Source organism: Kogia breviceps, chromosome 10 (genome assembly GCF_026419965.1).
Source record: "Kogia breviceps isolate mKogBre1 chromosome 10, mKogBre1 haplotype 1, whole genome shotgun sequence".
In the NCBI taxonomy this organism is placed as follows: Eukaryota; Metazoa; Chordata; class Mammalia; order Artiodactyla; family Physeteridae; genus Kogia; species Kogia breviceps.
Window position 1 is genome coordinate 50,382,052 of NC_081319.1, and position 25,275 is coordinate 50,407,326.

The 25,275-nt window shown below is 39.0% G+C and overlaps 1 protein-coding gene across 50 annotated transcripts in view; it reads right to left on the minus strand.

The window, feature by feature from the left end:
- ARPP21 (cAMP regulated phosphoprotein 21) overlaps nucleotides 1–25,275 on the minus strand; it is a 182,656-nt gene that overhangs the window by 70,321 nt on the left and 87,060 nt on the right. For 15 of the 50 annotated variants that reach the window (XR_010835010.1, XM_067005749.1, XM_067005750.1 and 12 more), the window contains 5 exons: nucleotides 22,808–22,916; nucleotides 20,850–20,951; nucleotides 14,861–14,898; nucleotides 12,657–12,716; nucleotides 8,303–8,535 (listed from right to left, as the gene is read on the minus strand). Coding sequence is in view for 49 of the 50 variants with exons in the window: in XM_067005749.1 (XP_066861850.1) it covers nucleotides 8,303–8,535; nucleotides 12,657–12,716; nucleotides 14,861–14,898; nucleotides 20,850–20,951; nucleotides 22,808–22,916 (542 nt within the window). In the remaining variant the exon portion in view is untranslated. The remainder of the gene's footprint in view (nucleotides 1–8,302; nucleotides 8,536–12,656; nucleotides 12,717–14,860; nucleotides 14,899–20,849; nucleotides 20,952–22,807; nucleotides 22,917–25,275) is intronic. The other 35 variants (XM_059077306.2, XM_067005763.1, XM_059077302.2 and 32 more) reach the window with 10 other exon arrangements.

Below are 25,275 nucleotides of genomic sequence, written 5' to 3' on the forward strand. Positions count from 1 at the left end.
ACCTTTTCTTTTCTGAATACAGATTCTTTTATTAAACCATTTTTTTCAAAGTGATGTTTAGTATAATGCCTTATAAATTATCTTTCTGCAAAACATAAAGAGGAAAAATATTCTGTACAGTGGATACTGGGAAGAATATAAGTAACAAAATAACATGTGATGAAGTTTATCTTTGAAATGATATGGCTTTTAGTTCTACTATCTGTTTTTGTTATGTTCCTTCTAAAATTCTCAGCATTTTTAATAATAAAAAGTGTGGCTGACATATGAATTTCAACTCTACAGCCCTTATTCCAGTACTAATAAGTGGTTAAAGGAATAGTAAGTGATTTGTCATCTTTAATGAGAATATGGAGTTATAAATTATGGTAAACTGAAGACGTTTTGATTTTATTTTTATTGAAAATTTTTAAATTTTATATTGGAGTATAGTTGATTAACAATGTTGTGTTAGTTTCAGGTGTACAGCAAGTGATTCAGTTATACATATACATGTATCTACTCTTTTTCAAGTTCTTAAATACATGAGAGGAATACAACATGTGATTGCAGAGAAGAGGGGCCATTGGAGAGTGCGGTAATTCTTGAGAAGGTGGGCAGTGATATTTACTGAGCATTTAGTATGTGTGGGTACCTGATAAACACTGTAATTATAAGGACTATACTGCCTAGATCGATAGGGAAATGGAAGCACAGAAAAGGCAGCTAACTCAAGCCAACTCATACAGGCAGACAGTGACAGAGCTGGGATGTGATCCAGGCAGACTGATCTAGATTTAACCATGACCCAACACCGACTGCCACCAGTATTCTCAGGTGGGAATCTTCTCTGCTTTTTCCATGACTTTATTACTCAGAATGATAAAGTTTCAGATTAATTCAGGATGCTCCATCTAACTAATGCTGATGGGGTTCTGAATAATGTATGGGCAGAAAAATGAAGGATAAAAGGAAATGTGGAAATACTAAGAGTAGTTTTGAGACCACATAGCTGACATGTCTGATCCTGCAGTCACTGCCCCAGTGCAAACTGTAGCGTGCGTTTGTGGACTTGTGCCCATGATTTGATGCTACAGTCCAAGTTTGACACTTAGCCGCGTCAACAACAACAGCAAGAACAGTAATAATACAATAACACCTCCTGACCCCAGACGATGAAGCTCATACACAACTGACTCAGCCCACATCCAGGCTGAGGGGTTAGACAGTAAGAAAAAGTCAGGGCTAACAAGGCATCTAGCACCATCCTGGGCGTGTGTGCTGGTGGTGGAGATCGATACACAGAGACTAATGTGCCTCAACAAAATCCAAAAGATGACTTCATTTTGGCTTTTGGAAGATGGCCATTCATCACCGATTGACAGTATTTCCTTCTACTGGCTGAGAAAAAGCAGCAGCTTCAACAGGAATAACGAGCAGACAAGGTAAAGATAATGGAAATGATTTGATCCCACAGGTTAAAAGAAGGGAAGAAGGAAAAGTAAATTTGGCTTAACCTCTCAACACTTGCAAAGATGGAGGCAGTCAGACCTCCCTGGAGGGATGGCTCAGCAATCACCCTGCAGCCTGGTTGGCATATAACCAGCTCTGACCAGCTTCTAAACATCCATCACCTAGAATCAGGTAAAGCAGTATTCGACACGTAGCCAGAATTACTGAAATTCTTGATCAAAAATGGTTGCTACCAATGGTGATAAAAGGCACAGGATTAGAAGTGTTCACAGATTTAAAAAAACAAAAATTAGTATTTGAGAACTTTACTACTTTGGGTGCTGAGAGTGGTTTGTGCTTCCTTTTTTTAGGGACTTAGTGACAGCAATGGCCAGTATTTAAACAGTATGTCTACGTGACAAACACAATGTTAATCATGCTATATGAATTACTGAATCTACTCTTCATAGCAACCTCATTTTGCAGATGAGAGCTGATCCTCAGAGATGTTAAGTAAATTTCCCAAGGGCAGTTAGCACGTGGAGGAGTCAGAGTTCAAACCCAGGCAATGCAACTTCAGGGGCCAAGCTTGAAGCCTTCAGGTCATGTGTTTACCCTAAAGTCATTCCATCAAGAACCAGGTAGGACCAGGGCCCTGACCAGGCCTATGCCAAGTTCTAGGAGATACTGCACAGAAATTCAATACTACTCACAATGGGATGCTCAGAAATTGAAGCTGGACCCTGAGGGGCAGCTGGTGGGAGGTGTAGACCGAAGACACCAGGGGGGCTGGGTGAAAGCCTCAGGTGAGCCCTCAAGAGGGACACAGGAAAAGGGAAAAATGGGAAGAGACTGGAAAAGAGATCATAAGGCAAAGCAAGATGGAAATCCAGGAAAGGGATGGGGCAGAAAGGAAAGGGCAGGGGAAGACTCCCTTGGAGGAGGGAATGAGCATTCATTCCCCAGGGAGGGAGCACTCCGAGTTTTGGTTCCAGTTCTGCCAGAACTAGTTGTATTTCCTTCAGGAAGTGACATCTTCTTTAGACCTCAATGTCTTCCTTTGTAAAGTATAAGCCACCAAACTAAATGATGAATAGAGGTGAGGATGATGCCCTTGAAATTCCCCTCAGCTTAACTATACTTTAGATAGGTTTCTTCCTGATTACAGGCCCTTTACCTCCCTTTTCTTAGTGCATCTCTGCTCTTCAACAGATGCAGAGAAAGCTTTCGACAAAATTCAACACCCATTTATGATAAAAACCCTGCAGAAAGTAGGCATAGAGGACATAATAAAGGCCATATATGACAAACCCATAGCCAACATCGTCCTCGATGGTGAAAAACTGAAAGCATTTCCACTAACATCAGGAACAAGACAAGGTTGCCCACTCTCACCACTCTTATTCAACATAGTTTTGGAAGTTTTAGCCACAGCAGTCAGAGAAGAAAAAGAAATAAAAGGAATCCAAATAGGAAAAGAAGAAGTAAATCTGTCACTGTTTGCAGATGACATGATACTATACAGAGAGAATCCTAAGGATGCTACCAGAAACCTATAGAGCTAATCAATGAATTTGGTAAGGTAGCAGGATACAAAATTAATGCACAGAAATCTCTGGCATTCTTATACACTAATGATGAAAAATCTGAAAGAGTAGTTAAGGAAACACTCCCATTTACCATTGTAAAAGAAGAATAAAATATCTAGGAATAAACCTACCTAAGGAGACAAAAGACCTGTATGCAGAAAATTATGACACTGATGAAAGAAATTAAAGATGATACAAATAGATGGAGAGATATACCATGTTCTTGGATTGGAAGAATCAACATTAAGAAAACGACTCTACTACCCAAAGCAATCTACAGAGTCAATGCAATCCCTATCAATTTACCACTGGCATTTTTCACAGAACTAGAACAAAATATTTCACAGTTTGTATGGAAACACAAAAGACCCCGAATAGCCAAAGCAATCTTGAGAACGAAAAATGGAGCTGGAGGAATCAGGCTCCCTGACTTCAGACTATACTACAAAGCTACAGTAATCAAGACAGTATGGTACTGGCACAAAAACAGAAATATAGATCAATGGAACAGGAAAGAAAGCCCAGACATAAACCCACACACATATGGTCACCTTATCTTTGATAAAGGAGGCAAGAATATATAATGGAGAAAAGACAGCCTCTTTAATAAGTGGTGCTGGGAAAACTGGACAGGTACATGTAAAATTATGAAATTAGAACACTCCCTAACACCATACACAAAAATAAACTCAAAATTGGTTAAAGACCTAAATGTAAGGCCAGACACTATCAAACTGTTAGAGGAAAACATAGGCAGAAAGCTCTATAACATAAATCACAGCAAGATCCTTTTTGACCCACCTCCTAGGGAAATGGAAATAAAAATAAACAAATGGGACCTAATGAAATGTAAAAGCTTTTGCACAGCAAAGGAAACCATAAACAAGACAAAAAGACAACCCTCAGAATGGGAGAAAATAGTTGCAAATGAAGCAACTGACAAAGGATTAATCTCCAAAATTTACAAGCAGCTCATGCACCTCAATAACAAAAAAACAAACAACCCAATCCAAAAATGGGCAGAAGACCTAAATAGACATTTCTCCAAAGAAGATACACAGATTTCCAGCAAACACATGAAAGAATGCTCAACATCACTAATCATTAGAGAAATGCAAATCAAAACTACAATGAGATATAATCTCACACCGGTCAGAATGGCCATCATCAAAAAATCTAGAAACAGTAAATGCTGGAGAGGGTGTGGAGAAAAGGGAACACTCTTACACTGTTGGTGGGAATGTAAATTGATACAGCCACTATGGAGAACAGTATGGAGGTTCCTTAAAAAACTACAAATAGAACTACCATATGACCCAGGAATCCCACTACTGGGCATATACACTGAGAAAACCATAATTCAAAAAGAGTCATGTACCACAATGTTCATTGCAGCTCTATTAACAATAGCCAGGACATGGAAGCAACCTAAGTGTCCATCAACAGATGAATGGATAAAGAAGATGTGGTACATATATACAATGGAATATTACTCAGCTATAAAAAGAAACGAAATTGAGTTATTTGTAGTGAGGTGGATGGACCTAGAGTCTGTCATACGGAGTGAAGTAAGTCAGAAAGAGAAAAACAAATACCATATGCTAACACATATATATGGAATCTAAGAAAAAAAAAAAAGTCATGAAGTACCTAGGGGTAAGATGGGAATAAAGACACAGACCTACTAGAGCATGGACTTGAGGATATGGGGAGGTGGAAGGGTAAGCTGTGATAAAGTGAGAGAGTGGCATGGACATATATACACTACCAAACGTAAAATAGATAGCTAGTGGGAGGCAGCCGGGGAGCACAGAGAGATCAGCTAGGTGGTTTGTGACCACCTGGAGGGGTGGGATAGGGAGGGTTGGAGGGAGGGAGACACAAGAGGGAAAAATGAACATACCATTGTAAAGCAATTATACTGCAATAAAGATGTTAAAAAAAATGCAAATCTTCTCCCAGCCTTTTATCAGTTTTACAACCTGGGAAGGTCTTTCTTAAGGACTTGGGAGCCATCCCTTTGAAGTGAAGTCCTCAAGAAAAACGGTGCCTTTCTCTGCAAGTCTCAGCACCAATTAGCAACCACAGGCGATCTAATAAAATTGACCAATCACTTATTTAAGGCCCTCTAGCTAATTTACAGAGTCTCCTGCCTTTGTTTTAGCAGCGTTGAGTAGTTTCTCTCCCCTACTGCAACAGTCTTGACTTCTATTGAATTATATATGGGTAAAGTCTTCCCTGCCTCCTTAACTCATCAGATGCAATTTTTCTTTTACAGGGACCCTGAACCATGAGTATTTTTTTCTCCTGAGTTTGAGAAAATGTTTCCAGATCCAAGTGTCAGAGTTCAGTAGAATAACCTAAAGCTTCTGAAATTACGAGGGAAAAAGAATATCCAGGATGCATTAGTGTAGTGACGAAAATAAACACGGAGAAAGGGAAGTGATGGAAAGGTGAGGCATCTTGCACTGGCTCCAGAAATACCTGAGGGCACAGACCAGGAAGGTAACAACAAGAAGGATACCCTTGCCTCCAGAAAACAAGATGCCAGGCCATGTAAAATGGTGAAAACAAAACGGAAGGCTATCTTACTTCTCCAGAGCAGTTGTTTCTCAAGCTTGGTTTGTAGAGAAGCCATCTGGGCTTGAACAAATTCTTCTTGTGAGTCTGATGCAGCTAAAGTTGAGAAGCCCTGCTCTGGACATGAAGAGGGAAGGATGGTAGTAAAACAACATGGTGTGGCCAGTGTGGAAAGAAACAGATATCACACACTTATTTCTCAACCCCATGTTCACGGCAGCACTATTTACAATAGCCAAGACATGGAAGCAACCTAAATGTCCATCAACAGATGAATGGATAAAGACGATGTGGTACACATATACAATGGAATATGACTCAGCCATTAAAAGATTGAAATAATGTCATCTGCAGCAACACGGATGGACCTAGAGATCATCATACTAAGTGAAGTAAGTCAGAAAGAGAAAGACAAATACCATATGATATCACTTGTATGTGGAATCTATAAAAACAATACAAGTGAACTTATTTACAAAACAGAAACAGATTCACAGACTTCGAAAACAAACTTATGGTTCCCCAAGAGGGAAGGGTGTGGAGGGATAAATCAGGAGCTTGGGATTAACAGATACACACTAATATATATAAAATCGATAATCAACAAGGACCTACTGTATAGCACAGGGAACTCTACTCAACACTCTGTAATAACCTATATGGGAAAAGAATCTGAAAAAGAATTCAGTTATATGTGTAACTGAACCACTTTGCTGTACACCTGAAACTAACACAACACTGTAAATCAACTATACCCCAATATAAAATAAAAATTAGATTAAAAAACCCAAACAAACAAACCAAAAAACCAACATGGTGTGGCCAGTGTGGAAAGAAATAGATATCACACACACTTATCTCTCAACCCCAATGCCACTACCAAGAAACAGCTGGGGTCACAGTGCAAGCACCATTCAAGTCCTCTTCCCAATGAGGATGTGATGAAATCAGCTGTCTCCACAGGCCTGCACTGGACCCCTGATAGGTGACCACTGCTGTGCTCAGTGCAGGGGGTACAATAAGGGAAATACAGCCCAGATCTCAAGAGGATGTGCTTGTGCATTCTGGCTTCAGTTAATATGCTTTTCCCCAAATGCAGCAAAACGTGTTTCCCTCCCTTTGGAAAGAGTCTCATTATTAACTATTTGAAGCTAGAACCTATGTAATTAGAGGAGAAGAATAACTTAAACGTCACAACTCCAGACTTAGTTTCTTAAAGGTCAAAAAAAGTTTGCCATTGCACTGTGAACAATAAGGTAAAAAATCAGAAACTTGTGTGGTTCTGAAGCTCCATGACAGCAAAATTGACAGCTTTGCTTCATAAAACCATCTTGGGAGATTGTAAGTTTGTTTTGACATCCTATCTTGATCCCCTTTAATTTTTTTTCCTTGCCATTCCTGTACCTTGACAGGCTTTCAAATGGAGACACTTAGATGAAAAGAAAAAAAAAAAAAAATGTCTGAAGCACTTACAATTTCTAATCATTCTTCAAAGAACACGGCATTTTAGCATTCTTGAAGTGTTTTAAATGTTTCCAAAGAGCTTTGCTTTGGAGATGATTGGTGGTTGGTGTGTGGAGAAGGACGATTAATTTAAAAATCTTAAGAGCTCTTTGGATGTGCTGGAATTTTTAAGTGCACCATTTAAGGTACTTGTTTCTGCGTTTGAAGGAGATTTAAAACTCTTTAACCTTTCTTAGTTTACAGGAACTCAAGTGTACCACAGTGGATTTTCTTGACTTCAGTTGCTGCAATAGTGGGATATAAGAGCAATTAATTAAGGAAGAAATCAAGAATTCACCAATTGGTGAATAAAAATGACAGAAGGCAGTGCGAGCCCACCTGAATCTGTCCAAGAAGCAGGATATATACATAAAGTAGTGGCTGAGACTAAATGCTATTAATTTTCTGCCTATGTAGGAAAACACAAGATAATTTCTTAGGAAGCACTTGTCAACAACATAATTATGTTAAACCAGTAGCATAATGAGCCGAGATTTCACAAAGAGGCTCCCCAGAGTTGGTGAGAAGCTTGGTTGGGAAAGTATTCACCGTGGAGGACTGCCCGTGTTTAACCTCTGCTTGGCGCTGTCCATTCAGCATTCCCGCTCGGGGGGCCCTGGACTCCCACTTACTGCACATGCAGGCTATGAATGCACCAGTGTGAATGCAAACTTCAACTACCGATGTCAAAAGATCACTATTGACTTACAAGGAAAAAACGGGAAAAAAGAAGATGCATGCACCTAGCTACTTGGAAACTTGAAAATTTCTGAGGCTCTCTTTCCTTATCCTATTCCTTATCTTTAAGGAATAAATCATAATATTGAATTTTTAAAAATAGCTAACCTTGGTTAATAGCTGCCTTGTGCAGGTGCCTTGGTAACTGACTTTATATAAATGGTCAAATTTAAACTTATAATAGTCTACTGAGGGGAGTTACAGTAACATTCTATTACCACCCACATTTTATAGATAAGGAAATTGAAGATTAGAGAGGTTGATAATTGGACCCAGGCACACAGCTCGCAAGAGGCAGTATTGTTATTTCAATTGCACCTTCTGACTTTTTTGCTATCCCAGTGATTAATATCATTCACATCATTATCTTTAGTTCAGGGAAGTCAGTGAGAGCGCTGACTGCACAGCTTGGGTGGAATCAGAGGAAACTATCACGGGACATAAACCCATTCAGTACTAACTACCTGCTTTGGACAGTTTCCCGGTACTCCTGCTACTGGATGTGCTGTCACCCCTGGTCAGCACCGTGATGCCCCCAAAACTCGCCGTCTTGGTCATGGCAGGCTTGAGATTGCGGTTGGAGCTGTCAGAATCTGTGCTGCTCCAGGCTCTTTGGTGGTCGGACCACTTGAGTTCATTCTCCGAGCTGCTCTGCCGACTTCCAGATGTTCTCCCCGAGCTGTCTCTGTTGCCCCTGGAGCGTGGCCATCAGAAAGATGCACGGGACAGCATTAGATTCCGAGAGCAGAACAGACACAGAGCGGGACCTTTCTTGTAAGAACCATCTACGCAAGACCCTTCTTGTCAACCCTTTCCATGACACCTGTCGCCTCACAAACAGCGCACAGACACCTTGTTGATGTACAGACAGACAGGTAACACATCACACAAACAGGCTACAAACGAAAAACCAAACCTAGAAATGTCACATGGTCCTTATGCCAGTGAAGGGGAAACAACAAGAAAAATAGGAGATAAGATATAATTGGTAACTTCTCTCATGGAGAGGAGAGAGGAAGGTAAATTCTCCTGACCCAAATCAACAATGAATCAGTGTTTGAAAGCAATTATGATGTTAAATGATCCTAAAAGCAACTCCCACCGAAGAAGAGTTTCGTCTTTCCCTTTAGCATTAAGTAATTGGACCATGGTAAAATACACAGTTTCAAAGAAGCCATTTACTAATTTAGTTGCTTACCTTATTATATATATATATATATATATATATATATATATATATATATATATATATATATATATATATATATATATATACATATGAATTCATTAAGGCTTTGGCAAACAGCACAGAAATCACAGGAATTTCTCTGTTAACCTTTGGTGAGAACTTTGCCCAGTGAGTTTAACCTTCACGGGCAGAGGAAAGAGCCCTTTAATACCTTTCACATAGAAAAATTTGTGATAATAACAACAGTGCAAACACTACACTGACACGAAACTTTCCAAGGAGATCAATGGGAATAACAAAATAGCTCCATAGATGAAATGACACATTTGTTCAAAATTCAAACAGAAAAAGATGGAACTTATTGGAAGAGATCCAATAGCCAAAAGTCATTTTTGAAGACTACAGAGTATTTCTAAGCAGTGTGCAAAACTGCATGTATTTCATAGAGAAAGTTGATGAAATTTGCATTTTCATTGGTTTCCAACTGCTTAAAGAGTGACTTGGTTACTATTTTTCAAAGGCTTTTCTGCAGTTTGGAAATAATGGATCATCAAAATATTCTAAGATTCTCATGGATTATGAATAAGCAAAGGGGACAAAAACCATGGGTAATAGATATAACTCCTAATTTCATATCACTGTGCAATGTGATAGAAATCTTGATCACAGTGGTGAATAGCAGTTTTATTAATATTCTTCTAAAGACAATCAGGGGCTGTTGAGATGCTAGAAGTATACATATCTGATTGAAACACTCACCCACCAAATTGTACAGAAGGTATACAGAAAATTTTAGGTTTTGCTTCAACTTTACTTACTAAACGTTTTCTTTCATTTTGTGAAAACTTAAGAAGGTCAATGGATCCAGGAGATAATAAAGATGAAACAGCTAGTGTGTGATAAAGACTTTGTACAGTGAGGGGAGGAAATGCAACAGAAAATTCACAAAACAAAAAGTACTCAGTGCCCTGCTGTCCTCTCTCAATGTTTTCTTACAAACATTCTCTCTGTGTTCTGTACCTCGGGGATGGCTGGTTTTAGAAACAAGGACTATTAAAAAAAAAGACTAGTTTGTGAGTAGGAAGTATCAGACACTCACCAAGGGCCAGGTGACTTTAGTTCTTAAACACCTATGAAATTCAAACAGCCCAGAGGAGCCTGGGTGGAGGAAAACCAGCCCTTTCAAGGTGCTCTATTCCTGATTGTTTCCCTTTAAATCTCCAAATTCAGCTTCATTCTTTTCTCATATAATTCTGATTAATTTGAACCACCCTTGACAAAGCCTGACTAAGTCATTATTTAGCAACCATGAATGTACCAAGGGTGTGACAATAATCTCCCCTGAAGATAATGCAGAATATTTATTATAGGAAAAGATTTGGAGTGGTCCTCAGCATACAGGATGCATCAGAAGGCAATTCTCCATACGGAGGTGATCATCTCTAAAGTCTGCTTCAATTATCAACTCTGCACCTCCATGGGAGAAATCTAGACTTCCTCTAAATGTCAGAGTGGCTAAGCCTTTCTCTGCAAAGGAGGTGTCCACCACTATTCCTAAGTGCATTTTAGTGTGTTTCTAAAGCACTGGGTAGTTCCTCTAAGCTCATGTCACATCCCATAGCCAATAAGGCAACCTATGATTTCCTTAACTTCTACCTCTAATCCACTGGCTCAAATCCTCATCTCAAGTCAAGATCTATGCATTTTATAAAAAATGGAATTTAAGTTGTTGCTTTAGAGAGTTAGCATTAATGAGATTCAAAATAATGCATTTAATTTATGATCTCTAGACACTGATACACTGAAATCATATCTTTTACTGCTCTATCAATCATTCACCATAACACTGGCAAGGTAAGGTCCAGAACTGAATTTCTTATCTATTTGGGTGTGGAATCATAGGTATCATATCCACAAGTGCCTTCCTATACTTCCTAACAAGCCCAGTCCTAGTCTTCTTCTACTGGAAACCAGGAAGACAATGATAATGAATATCTGGCCATCAAGAGGCGTTGGCCCTCTTGTACATAACTAGAATTTGACCCCAGAGTAGTCATAAAGCATATACTCTAAGTTCTGCTTCTGTGCTGATTAACATAACTGATAACTTTTATTGTCCTTCATGTCTGAACGTGACATTTTATTTATTTATTTATTTTTTACCAAGTTAGGTATGATGTACATTTTGAACTGCTTTTATCAGTGTGTGGATGGATGGCTTTGTGCTAAGTCATATTCCTGAGTTTCTGTGCTTGGTAATTTTGGTGGGTTATAGTATCCGTATTTGGGATGGTTGACTTCAGTAGACAGCAGCTCTGGCTAGGGACCAGATTTGGGGCTATGTAAAACTAAATGCCTCTAGGGGTCAAGAATCCACATTTTATCTATACTGATCTAAACAAACCAGGGTCATGGTGTGTGACTGCATGAGCACAGATACATTCTAGTCCTTCTCTGGGCTTTCAAGGGAAAAAAATGAAAGGTTATTTTCTTAATCTTCAAGTGTGAAAATAAACTGTCTAATGATACAAGAGGAAGGTATTAGATGTATAGTTCAACCTAGAAAAGTAAAGGAAGTTAAAAAAAATAGATCCTGTTTTTTTTGTTTGTTTCTGCCAAAGTGTAAAAAGAAAAGAAATTGCTCTAACTTTTCTAAGGATGAGGTCATAAGTTCAGATTTACAGCAAAAAGATATGTTCTAAGCACAGAATTCATTTACTTCTGGGTATTTCTTTTTTTCTCAGTGGTCAATAAGTTCTGTTGGTTTGTTTGTTTTGCCTTTCCTACAACAGAGATGAATCCTAATATTCATAAAAGCACTAGCATATTAAATATATATATTAGGTAAATATATGTATTAGGTATTGAATATATATATATACACATATACATATAAAATGTATATAGCACTGTGTATCCATTGCCCTATAATGGATGGTAGAGACACATTTAATAAAGTAATGAGATAAAAAAAGTTTTAAATTAAAACAAAGTAATAAGAGAGCGGGTATAGTACCTCTGCTTTAATGGCACTCTCCAGCCTAGTAAAAAACTTTATACATATTATATATATATATAAAATCTATTCTCCTTATCCCACACATATCTTGATTTAAGTAGTTCATTATAATTGGAAACAATCCCTTATCTTTCTTTAGGAATAAAATCTGTGCTTGAAAAAATATTGTTTGAAGTATTATGATAGATAGTAGTGGCTAAAAATCAACTACTCATATAGGGTTATCATTGATTTGTTTTCCAGTGTTGGGAACGTATACACAATTGCAAGCTCTAAGAGAAATTTTAACTCAGTGTAATTCACCAAAGTTGATTTGGGAATGTGAAAGCAGCGTGCTGTCAAAGTTAGTCCTGGAGGAAAAAAAAACCCAGAAAATCAGAGGAAGAACCCTAAAGGACTGTAGACAAAGCATTTGGTTTCCCAGTCCTGTATCTCACAGGACCCCAATATGGCTTCAACACTAGCTCAGTAACAAGCTTTTACAAAGAGATAACCAAACATATTTTATTTCATGAACAGAGATATTTTACACTAACACACTTATATTTAACATTGATTCCACCACATCATCTGAAAACACAGTTTTAAAAAAGTAAACCATACCAACCGAAAGAGCTGTCTTTTCTTATAGGTCTCACTGCATATGTTACTGTCTTCCAAGAGCCTACTGGAAATGAAAAACATGATTTTTATGATATAAAATCTAAGGGTACTAAATGCCCTATGTTAAATGGATGTGTACTCAACTATGGCACACCTGTCTTGCAAATGAACCCTATATGCTATGGTTTATTTTCAAGATGTAGAATTTTGCCCTAATAAATTAATGGCAGCCTGATTTTTCCCTACCCTAGGATACAGTACTGATGCTAGATAGGGAGAAGGAAGGGAAGAAGAAACAGATGGAATGGAAGAGGAGGGGAGAATCAAAGAAATGGATATAGATATATTAGACATTTAATTAATTAAATATATCGGTTGCAATTTTTTTCTTTGGGTAATATTAGTTATTCTTTATTTTTTGGGCATAGTGAAATATGCCTTCCAAAGGCAGGTATCAAAGAAATATATTTATTTTTGTAGGGATCTATTCAGAATTTTGATTTTGGGGACCATCAATACTTCTTCACATATGCAATGCATATTTGTGACCAATTATTGCATTGATGAATATAATCCAATTTGAATATTAGGGACACAAGTGCACTAGCAGTCTTTTCATACAAAACACAAGTATATGACTAAGATTAGGGAGTAAGCAGGGAAAACGATTGGCTAGAAGACTAGGGAATGATGTGTCCTACTAAACTGAATTCTAAATGCTCACTTCATTCTTTGGGTAAGGATATAGAATTTTGGATTGCTTCAACATCTAAATGTTACATCCGACATCCAAATTCAAGTTTGGATATAGAATTTTGGATTTGTTTAACATCCCTACGATGTTAAAGCTCACAGATTCTTAATTTACTGCAAAAAAGGAATACTTGTTGAAAACTGTATGGGTTTTTGAGGATGCTTTTGGATGCCTTGTAAAGACCTGTTCACTACTTTCATCCCTTCTTCTACAAGAGGTTATTCAGTTGAGGGTTAGTTACTTGACGTTTTCTAACTGCTATTATGAATGAGGGCATTTTTTTAAACCAATCCTCTTGAATGCCTGGTTTAACTTTTCTCTAAGTACTGGAATTTAATCAAATAGCCTCCATTTTAATTGATTTTATAGGGATACCCATTAAGCCCACACCTGAAATGAAATTAACCACCATTCTTTTAATGGCTACCATATTTCCAATCCAAGTTGCCCACTGTGATGCATTTTAATGTGATCAGTACAGCTAATGAGGAATTCCTTAATTCCCCTTGAAAATGTGCGATTAACTCAATGGAGCATTTTAATATCTATATCAGTTTAGAACTATTTTTTTTTTTTTTTTTTTTTTTTTTTTTTTTTTTTTTTTGTGATACGCGGGCCTCTCACTGTTGTGGCCTCTCCCATTGCAGAGCACAGGCTCCGGACGCGCAGGCTCAGCGGCCATGGCTCACGGGCCCAGCCGCTCCGCGGCATGTGGGATCTTCCCAGACCGGGGCACGAACCCGTGTCCCCTGCATCAGCAGGCGGATTCTCAACCACTGCGCCACCAGGGAAGCCCTAGAACTATTTTTAAAAGGTACATGCTAAATTTGGGAACTTCTGCTCTATACTCAAGACTTTGTATAAATGTTTTAACACATTCATGTCATAACCACCACCTTCTCTACTAATACCCAGCCAGGTACACTGATAAATCTAGTTCCGTTTAGATAAGTTTTCCAAGTTCAGCCTTTTATGAAGACTGATAGATTATTTAGAATAAGAAGCCAAACAATACTATTCAAATTATCATCTGTGTAGCTACATATAACGATAGGGCACAGGAAGTGGTAAATACACAAGTACTTTTAGCAGCTTATTCAATAAGCCAATGAAACTGCAAGTTCCTGTCTCAACATTTATACTTTTTAATGCCTGGGGAAGGTAACAGGATTACACCTTTGGACGAACCAGAAGTTGAGACTTTAAATAAGGAAATTGTTGAAACTTATGTTTGGAAGTAACGGAGGGAATTTTTCCCCCAAGTTAAACAGATTTTAGACATGCTAAATAACATATATGTGTACATATATATGTGTGTACACATAGATATATGTATTTATTTATACATATATTCAAGCACACACTTATATATGGTATATGTATATCTATGAAAAACAAGACACATGACAGACTTTGTTCCTCTAAAGACATGAAAAAGCAAATTTTCATTTTACCTGTTTTCCACAAAAAGGCTTTCCTGGGAGCAAACTGACTGAAAAATAGAAAAAAGCATTGTATCAGATGTTCTGGATATGCTGAGGTAGCCCAAATCCTTGCCTGCTCTTCAAACTACTTTTCCCCTCCAAGAGGAAAAGAATTAAGAAAAATATGTACCATTTTCAGAAAAAAAATGGAAATAAAAAAAAGGAAAAAGAACGGTTAGAGTTAGAAGTGTAAACCATTCTCATGCAGCTGTTTTCCATCACGGTGTCTCCAGGTTTCACATAGATTTAGCCCGTGTAGCACCAAGCTCAGAAGAGAGATGATGTGAATGAAACTGCTGGAGAAACCTGTGATCGTCAGGTCCTGAGCTAGTGGTTTCCTCTAGAGCTGCCGAGATGCAGCCGCCATCAGGAGCCAAAAGGACAAGTTCAGATCAAGGCAGAGCGTGCAAACTTGGCACGATCCACCGGAGGATGGGAGAGCTGTAAAGCCACAATCCTGAAATTATGACCTGGCAACGATAAACTCTCACAACATAAACAGATGACGGACTCTCAAACTGAAGAGATGCTATCAAACAATCTTGGCGGGGGGTGGGCGGGGGCAGCGGGGTGCTCAGAAAACAAGTGAGAACAAAATGAAGTTAATTGGGAAAGAATATCAAGCTCCATCTAATATAGCTTAGTTTTTCACACAAAAAACCCAGTGACTTTCTTCTTAGCTTGCATTCCCTAGCACACATTTCTCTGCTATCTTGGGTTTAATATACAACTTAGGGAAGATGAAATTCCATCATCATTACGTGCTCGGGAAGGGTAGATCAAATTAAATTTTAACAAACAGAGAAAGAGAAGTCTAAACAAAATATGGTGCAACAGTCCTAAAATACGACTGTGTTTAGGAACTAATATAAAGCCATGTTCAAAGTACGAAGTTTGTAAATGTAAATACAGACACCATATTATACGTGTGGATTTTTCTAAATGATGAATAAGTCACCTGGCTAAAGGGATAAATAGAGACTTAACAGGTCGATTTTAAAATAAAATAAAACTAAAGAAATAATAATGACCTTTCAATATCAAATTTGTGAATTAAAAATGCTGCTAATGTAACCACCACTCAGAGATGCCAGCAGGATATTGGTTTCTTTCTACATTTTACTGGAGAAATCATTTCCTTCCACTAAGCCAAAGGGCTAGATTGGGCATAAATGTTTTTCTCAGTGGTCTGAGCATTTTAATGGGGGCATCTCTAGAACCATTTCTATTTTAACCTCTGTGCATTTAAACATGCATCCCGAAGATCAAGTGTGCAAAAGTTTCATTAAACAAAAGGCAAAAACAGCCAACTAAGAAAAAAGCTTTTCAGAAAAATATCTTTTTTTTAAAAAGTGACATTTAATTTTATAAAAGGAAACAAATACAGATGATGTGCCCTTGACATTATTCCTATGAGGATCTCTCTAAAGTAAGCTAAATATCCCATTGTCTTTATTTCCTTTAGTTTGGTCTCCCTACCGGTTTGAGTCAAGTTTGAGCCAAGTCCTGGTATGTGAAAAAAAGTGAGATTGTGTCAGATATCCACGATGAATTTAATACTTTGCTATTTCTCATCTGTTGAGGTTGAAAAGAGGTCAATTATATTTAGTATGTTCTGGCTGGTACTGAATAACTGAGACTCAATTACTTCTTTGAAGGAGTTGATCAAAGACATGCTGACCTCTTCAGACTCATTAATCTAATAGCATTTGGGGGAAAGTGAAGCAGCCCAAAACTCTTTGAGTTAAAAAATAAGTCACTTGCAAGTTGAAGATGATGTTCCCCAAAACCTATCTCCAGAGCATCTGCCTGATTTTTGTGGAAAGGTCCTAAAAAATCATCTCATCATCCATCTACCACACTTTCATAAATAAGACAAGAGACAGTTATGGTCTACGATTCAGTAACTGATGAAAATATGTGTGTGTGTGTGTGTGTGTGTGTATAAAGTAGCATTAATAACTTACAAATTTTAATAGCAGAGAAAGATAAAACTGTCACAGTAATTAAGCCCAGCATTCAGAGCTGTCAGGTATATGCATTATCAGATGTAAATAAAGGTCTTTTCTTTTTAAAGGAAGAAAACGTTTTTGCCGATGGCTTACAGAATTCTCTTCCACGGGCCACCCCCAAGCCAGGTGGTGCCTCACACCCTCATCATCAGCTCTCCCTGAAGAATTCCAGCACATGCAAAGGAGACCAAAGATGAGGTCCTCCCTGAATTCCTATTTATACATAAATACCCTTCAGAAATCACCCTACAGGCAAAACAGGTCTCTCTCAAATATATTGCTTTATCAACTTAACCTTCCTAAAAGGAACAACATTGCATAGGATTAATCATAAAACAAGTTGAAATTCTTGCCAAAGGAAACAAGAGCTATATTTCAAGTATTTCTGACTACAAAAGTACATTTATTTATTATTTGAGAACTAAATTGTTGTGTGCTCTAAATAACAACATTTTAGTTCTCAAATAATAGATAAATTGGTCTTATTTCAAGATACCAAAATTCTCAAACTATATTTGAAAAACTTTTTCTAGAAAATCCCTAAGTAATCTGCATATATTGATTGTGCACCTATGTACAAAAGCACGCGTGCACACACATACACACACACACACAGCCTTAGAAACCAAGATACATTTGTAAAATATTCAAGAACCCTTCTAATTTTAAAACAAATCTGGATTTTGCTAAAGCATAAATACCAGGAAGTATTTTTCTATAAATCTCTCTTGTAACTTCAAGTAGAAAAAGAAATCCTACTTAAGTATATCGATACTTGAACCTGTTTGAACTACTCCACTACTTAATAATTGGCAAAGGAAGCTGGTTATATTACCTCTGTTTTTAAATTATGAAGATGCTAAATTAAAGACCAGCTAAAAAAAAAGATTAGATGCCTGTAACTTAATTTCCTTATGCTGGATTCTTTGCATTTGTTTTACAATTGAGTTAATATACTTTAATTATTATCTTGTGAACCTCGACAATTTGGGCAGCAGTAATGATCACTTGGGAATCTGGAATTGCATAGGTGAAGGTTCCCTAAAGGGTCCTGTCTTTATGTTACTATATATATTCGAGAAAGTTCACATTGCTGTTACGTCCTTGAGTTTGTGTTATCCTGTTAATACAGGGTAGCGCCCAGTGACCCCTGCCTTGTGCAGCACTTCCCACATGCACCAGGGCTGGTCTGTGTGTCAACAGAATACAGCAGAAGGGAAGGTAGGTCACTTCCAGGATCAGGTTATAAATGACTGTGGCTTCCAATTGGGATTCTTTCTTTCCCTCTCAGATCACTTGCTCTGGGGGAAGCTAGTTGCCATTCTGAAGACACCTGTCAGTCTATGGAGAAGCCCACATCACTACGTGGGAACTGAGATCTCCAGCTTACAGCCAGCAAAGAACTAAGGCCTGGTGATACTCGAGTGAATGTGGAAGCAGATAACCACTTCACCAAGCCTTCAGATGAGTACAGCCCCAGCTGACAGTTTGACTGTAACCTCATGAAAGGCCTTGAGTCAGAATCACTCAGCTAAGCCACTCCCAGACTCCTGACCCATGGAAACTGTGAGAGAAGCAAATTTTTGTTTGTTTGGTTTTTAAGCTGCTAAATTTGGGGATATTAATAGCTAAAACAGAGAACACCAGTGGTATGACTACAAGAGCTATCAGACTAGGGAGAAAGACATTTTGTCTTCTCTCTAGGAAAGTGGCTCTTAGTGGCTCATTTAAGCATCATGAAAATTTGTAAGAGTATGATAAACACTAGAGATCTTACCCTTAGAAAAATGCACATATGCTCATGAACATAATATTTTGCAGGTAATATCAGGGATTTTATTTGATCTCTGAAGCCCTTTATGAGTACACTCTGGGTACAGCATGCCGATTAAAAAACTACTGCCCTAGTAGATCAAGTGACAAGCAGTGTCAGAAACAGGCAGTTTCCCACCTGAATCAGTAAAGCCAGAAGTGCTGGCCACCAGCCGTGAGAGCCTATCAAAGGAACTCATGGCTCCACTCCCATAGGGAGAAGCAGCCACAGCATTGTAGAGAAGGCTGCTGAATGATTTCATGGAATAAAAAGGCTATGACAATAGCTTTGCATTTAAGCTTTCTCACATTTAAGTCTGCTTTTACTTGTTAAAAAATGTTAATACAGCATGTGGCCACAGAGGCTTTAAACAGGAACCCTTGCCTCCAATCTTTAGCCTGGAACCCAGGTCCCTTACGAATAATCTCCTTAAGATGGATGTGAGGAAATGCAGTGCGTAAAGGGAGTCACGCTGACCCCTCTCCCTTCGACGACCTCCCTAAGGACACGAGAATACACAAATGAAGTACAGCAGGGCAAGTGTCACCCCCATCATAGGCAAGCATCAGTGACGTTACTTAATGTCACCTGGCTCTTGAGTGTCTGGCAATGTGGCACAGCTTTGGCAAGAAAAAAAAAAGCATAATGTTGTTTGTATATTATGTGGGTGATAAGTATTTGTTTATCAACGTAACAACTCATTCATAAACTATATGACTTGCCAGAACCAGACTAAGAGGGAAAATGTGTGTGTGTGTGTGTGTGTGTGTGTGTGTGTGTGTGTGTAAGAGAGAGAGAGAAAGAGAGAGAGAAAATAGAAAATAAACTAGTCTTTAGAAATATTTCTCTTCTTGAAGGTCATCAGACAGGAACATTCTACCTCCAGTCCACAGTTGGCATCATTATAGTATCATGACTAGACAAGATCCTCTCATTACTGCATTCTTGTATCCAGCAAACATAAGGAAAGGTCTACCATGTGTCTTGCTGTCCTATGCACCCTCAATAATTCTGACCATGATACAAGAATTTTCTAGAATCTTCTAGAATTGTACCTGGACATCAGCCAACTATGGATACCTCCATCTCCTTCTCTCACACTCCTCTAATTCCCAAGCTCTGGGCCAGATTATTCAACTCAAAATTGTGTTTTAAGAAACGCAGAGAGGATCTAGAGATCAGGGACACTGGATTGGGCTTAACACCTCTAGGGAGAGCAGTCCCCCTCCATGCTAGGTCGGCTTTGTAAGAACCTCCAGGAGCAAATCACACAGGAGGTCAGACGCTCCACCTGACTTAGTAACGCCAGAGATGTTGGCAGCAGAGAGTCTACACAAAGGTGCTCACGGCTGTACCTCTGCAGAGGGAAGAGGCCACAGCATTTTAGGAGGGTAACAGATGAGTTCATGGAAGGGAAAACCTATGGCAATAGCTTGCGCTTTTCATTTCATTACATTTAAATCCAGTTTTTTTAAACCTTTTAATTTGTATTTAATTTAATTGCATTTAATTTTGGCCACACTGAGGAAAAGGATAAAAAAAAAAAAAAACCAACCACATCTTCTTTGGGATTTGAACAATAGAAATTGTTTTCTGACTATACCCTTGAAAACTGTTCACAGAACTAATTCGATCTGAAAATGGGGTGGGGGGGATGAATATCACTATTTAACTTTGATATAATAAAATGTCCACACTTGCTAAGATTGCAGAAAATTCTTTGTGTGTGTGTGTAAGATCAATGACTCTTCTTTCTTTCCTGTAATTCCTTCCTGTGCACAATGTTGGTCTTAAAAAGACAACCGTGTGGTATCTGCTGGCTAATATGAACGTGAAGGGATTTCTGCAAATCTGGCAACCTCTCTCTGTATTTACGGTCTATTTCATTGACCAAAGTGGTATCTCTATTTCCCCACAGGTCATACCCTAGAGAACACATGCAAACCCTCGGCCCCTCCTCCATCACTTCTCTGAAGCAGGTTCTCTTCCAGAAACGCCTCTAGTTTGCTGCCCTTCGGTTTGTTCCCTGCCTCCAGCTTCCCTCGTCCCTGCCAGCTCCCTGTCTGGGGAAACGAGGCTGCCTTGCTGCTGACAGAAGGACCGCACTCAAGAGGCAATGAAAACAACTACTCACATCGTGTGCAAATATTCTCTCCCTCACTCTCTGATATTCCTCTTCTCTCTCTTCAATTGATTTACTTCGTCTGTCATCTCTAAATGGATGCATTCTGTTTTGCTGAACAGAAAAAAGAAATCAGGAGGGTTATCCAAGTTGAGCTGTTGGAAATCTGCAGTTAAGAAAAACTGTCAGCTGAGAATAATAAATGTTCACTTAAGCAAATGGGGCATGAAAAGTCTTACTCCCTTTGGTCCCTAAGGAAGCCGTGGTGAGGTACGTGTGGTGTGTGTGCCATGCAATGGCAGGGGATGCCTGCTACTTCTGCTTGCTCCCTTGCTGGATGCAAGTAGCATGGGAGTTTCTGGAATGTAAGCTCCTGAATGTGCCTCAGGTATTCAGTCAGTTGGCTACGTGATGGGTCATGAGTCATGGACTCTGTCTCCTTAGCAAACCTGTGTGATTCTGACTCCCTAAAAGGAGGCAGAATGGTGGTGAGAAAAGAGGAAGTGGCTAGTTCAAGATGGCTAAGAGAAGAAATGGCTTTGAAAACTTGGGGACCGGAGAAACAGAGCAAGGCGGTAAAGAAGGGAACAGGCAGAATGGAAGATGTGGATGCTATTCTTCTACATCCTAACTTGTATTTTTATTCACTCAATGACTTATTCTGTGAACTGCACCTGGGATAAAAAGAGGAACTAAATTCAAACAGCTTGTCTGCTGATTAAGGTCGATGTCAAGGAAACTAACAATTCAAAGAACCCAGCATGAGGACCTCTGAGCCACTTCCTGTGTCTCTACTGCCCTCCCATCTTATTCCTGCCGTTCCTCCCCAAACGCCCTGCACTAACCACGTCCATCCATCCATTCAACAAACACCCACTAAGTACAGGACGCGGGCACATGTTCCAGAGTCAACTTGAACCATGGTGTGGTTTCATGGTGGTGGCAGGAAACGAGATACAAATGACGAACGGGTTTTTGTTTTTTTTTTAAAAAGTGCGTCAGAAATGCGCACACTGGCTCACAGTGACTCACTGAGGGTAATTAAAATAAGAACTTGAGTGAGACGCAGATTGTCTTACCTTTCAGCATTCTAAAGCAAAGTCATTGCCAAAAAAAAAAAATCTATTTGATTGTCAGAGACATAAAGGGTAACTGTAATGACATTTATATGACTTTCTACTGTTCCTCTTATCATTAAAATTTTGTTTTCTTTTGCCATTTACTTAGTCTTCTTCTTCATTACCCTGGATCCCACCCCCTCCAGCCATAGAAAAGTCTCTCTAGCCTTGTCGAGGTCCCATGAGTAAGGCTACTCTAGAACAATGTAATGTTTTGTCACAAGCAAAAAACACGTAAGGAGGAAGTTCTGCTCCAGTTCGTGCAAAACAAGCAGACAACTGACATGGACGATAAAACATGGGAAGGGGAAGGGGTGGGGGACTAAAACCTGAACTCAATTCTTTGTTGTGAAGACTTATTTTAGGAGAGTTTGCAAAATCCACCTGGCCTCACCATAACAAGGTTTGTTGTTTACAGCTACATCAGTTGATCAGCGGTCCGTATTGACAATCCAGCTCAATGTGTGCACAACGGAAGGATAAAGCTGTAGGGAGGGGAACGACTGCCAGAGTTACACAGACACCTGGAAATGCAACTGACAAAGCTCTTCCCATCAGCTCGGAGCCTGCGGCATCCCAACCCCCCAAGACATGCAGCAGAGCCTGCGTCAAGCACCACCCATGCAGCCCAACACAGAGCCATCGCTGAAGCAACCAGGATGTGGTGTTTTGCTACCCATCGAATGCCAAAGAGGGAGGCAGGGGGGAGGGGGGCAGGAGGTTGGGGGGGACAGTCGTTTCAGAGGCAGGGGAGATTTGGGAGGGGGAGCGGGGACAACAGAATGACAAGAACATCAGGCAGCCCACCTTCAAAAACAACAACGTCAGCCACTCTCAAACTTGAGAACCAACCTGAGTGTCTTCTTTATCAATACTAGAGTTATCTCGCTTCAAGATAAACCGCTTCTGGGATTCTTCACCTTTTTCATCTTTTAAATGTTCACAAAACCTTTGCTCTGGTCTGCCAGCAAAGTAAAACATATCAATAAAAAAAGTTTTCCCCCTGTTTAAAGTTACTTCTCAGTGTTCACCCCCCCAACAGTGGCATTCAACTTAAAAAAAAAAGTGTACACGTGGTTTTGATACTAGAATTGCTGGCAATATACAGGTAGGTAATAATATGTCACTTCACAGGTGCTGTTTGAATACCTTTGGTTGTTTGGAATTCGGAGTCTTGTTTGCTGCATGCTGTTCACCATGGCTGAAGTTAAAAAAAAATTTTAAAGGCCTGAAAATATATAGTGTATAGATGCTTTCTATAGTTATTTTGACCTCCATCACTCCAGAATTCAATCAAGTCCCCGCCCATATCCTCAAACAACTACACATGCTTAGAATTTGGGGTTACCACATTAATTCACCAATGTCTGGAAACTAGGAGAACACTTTCTATTGTATCTTCCTATTGTATCTTCTCTTTCAAGAGCCTTCTGAGGGCTTCCCTGGTGGCGCAGACGTTGAGAGTCCGCCTGCTGATGCAGGGGACGCGGGTTCGTGCCCCGGTCCGGGAGGATCCCACGTGCCGCGGAGCGGCTGGGCCCGTGAGCCGTGGCCGCTGAGCCTGCGCGTCCGGAGCCTGTGCTCCGCAACGGGAGGGGCCGCGGCAGCGAGGCCCGCGTACCGCACACACAAAAAAAAGAGCCTTCTGAATCTGTAGTGAGAGAGAGCCATCTACGAATTACTTCCATCTTTCTTTAATGACAAATGCTCTGGAATCTGGCTCCAGTAGACTGACATCCTTGAACATGTCTTATAACTCAGTTCAGTAATAGGGGAAACTGGAGATATTTAGTTTAAACAACTTAATGTCTGATTAGCATGGGGAAAATGCTCCAAGCAGTTATACACTATTGATTAGTCAATTGATTTTTTTAAGGTATTCTTAATCATTTTGTATTATTACAGGAAAGGGCTCCACTTCCCTGTTAATTTCCCACGGGCATCACTGCACACGAAAGAACTCAATGAATGACCTGGGGAAGCGCTAAAATGTTCATTCCCCAGTTTAGAAGAAGTTGTAATTTACGGCTGTCATTAAAGTGTCTCTCATGTCTGATGTATTACTCTGAAGTCCCTTGGGTTCAGTATGTATCCAGTCATCGGGAAGCCATGTCACAGCATCTATTGTTTCATATGACCAGCAATTAAGGTGACCAGTAATTAAGGGAATCTCATCATTAGCTCCAAAATAAGCAAACAGCACTTTGAAAACAAAGGAGCAGTTTAACTGTATAATTCAAATCTTGATGAGAAGCATTGTTTCCTTAAACGCACAAACATAAAATATAATAATAATTGGGGAGCAGACAAAACCAGAAAACTGAAATAATACCAGTTATAGCTTCTAGAATTGCATATAATTTCTGCAAAGTGATATCATTATCTTACTCAATCATTGCAAAAAAACTTTGATGTAGGAAAAGCAAATATTTTTTGCCTCTTTTACAGATAAAGAAACCATCCCTCGCTAAATCTTTTGACTCCAGTTTATAGATTCACCCACTAAGCCACAGGCATCAAACAGCCTATTCACATCCTTGCAGAGAAGTGATTCAGTCTTTCTCTGCTTCTGTTGTACTCAGTGGGCTGGAGGGCCTCACACCTCAGGGTAAAGAACAAAAAATCTGCATCATATCATCTTCAATATCAATGTAAACGTTTTCCACCAAAATTAAGATGTAATAAAATATAGCAATTTGGAAGTGTGAATGTGACATTTTAAAATCAGAACAGAGTAAATTTGCACTTTATAATGAAGAGGTCATTTACAGTAGAGAAATTAAATATATTTTGGTGGAGCACAGTCACAGGTCACTTCAATTACTTATTATACTATAAAGTCTGACAATACTAGCGTGAATAGCTACAGGTCACTGTAAACGAGAAAAATTCTCCAGGAGCTTTTCTTTTTTTTTTTTTTAGGAGCTTTTTTAAAGCTTCCCAACATTTTCAGCCACTTAGATGTTGTTATATTGCTTTCTTTCCTTTCTTCTTAATTGACGTATAGTTAATGTACAATATTATATAAGTTACAGGTGTACAATACAGTGATATCCAAATTTTTTTTAAAAAAAGTTTTAAAGCTTCCCAACATTTTCAAACACTTAGATGTTGTATTATTTTTTATGTAGCATGTAAAATTAGGATATTAACTTAAGTACAAACACTGATAGTATCAATGCTAATTAAGCCTCTTCTAATAGCCCCAAGCTCTGTAAACCTGATAAACTCTAGTCAATGAAATGATCTGTTGACTGCTAAATATACAGACATATTTCTTGAATTTGTTGCTAATCATCTATAAATGTTCACTTAGAAAT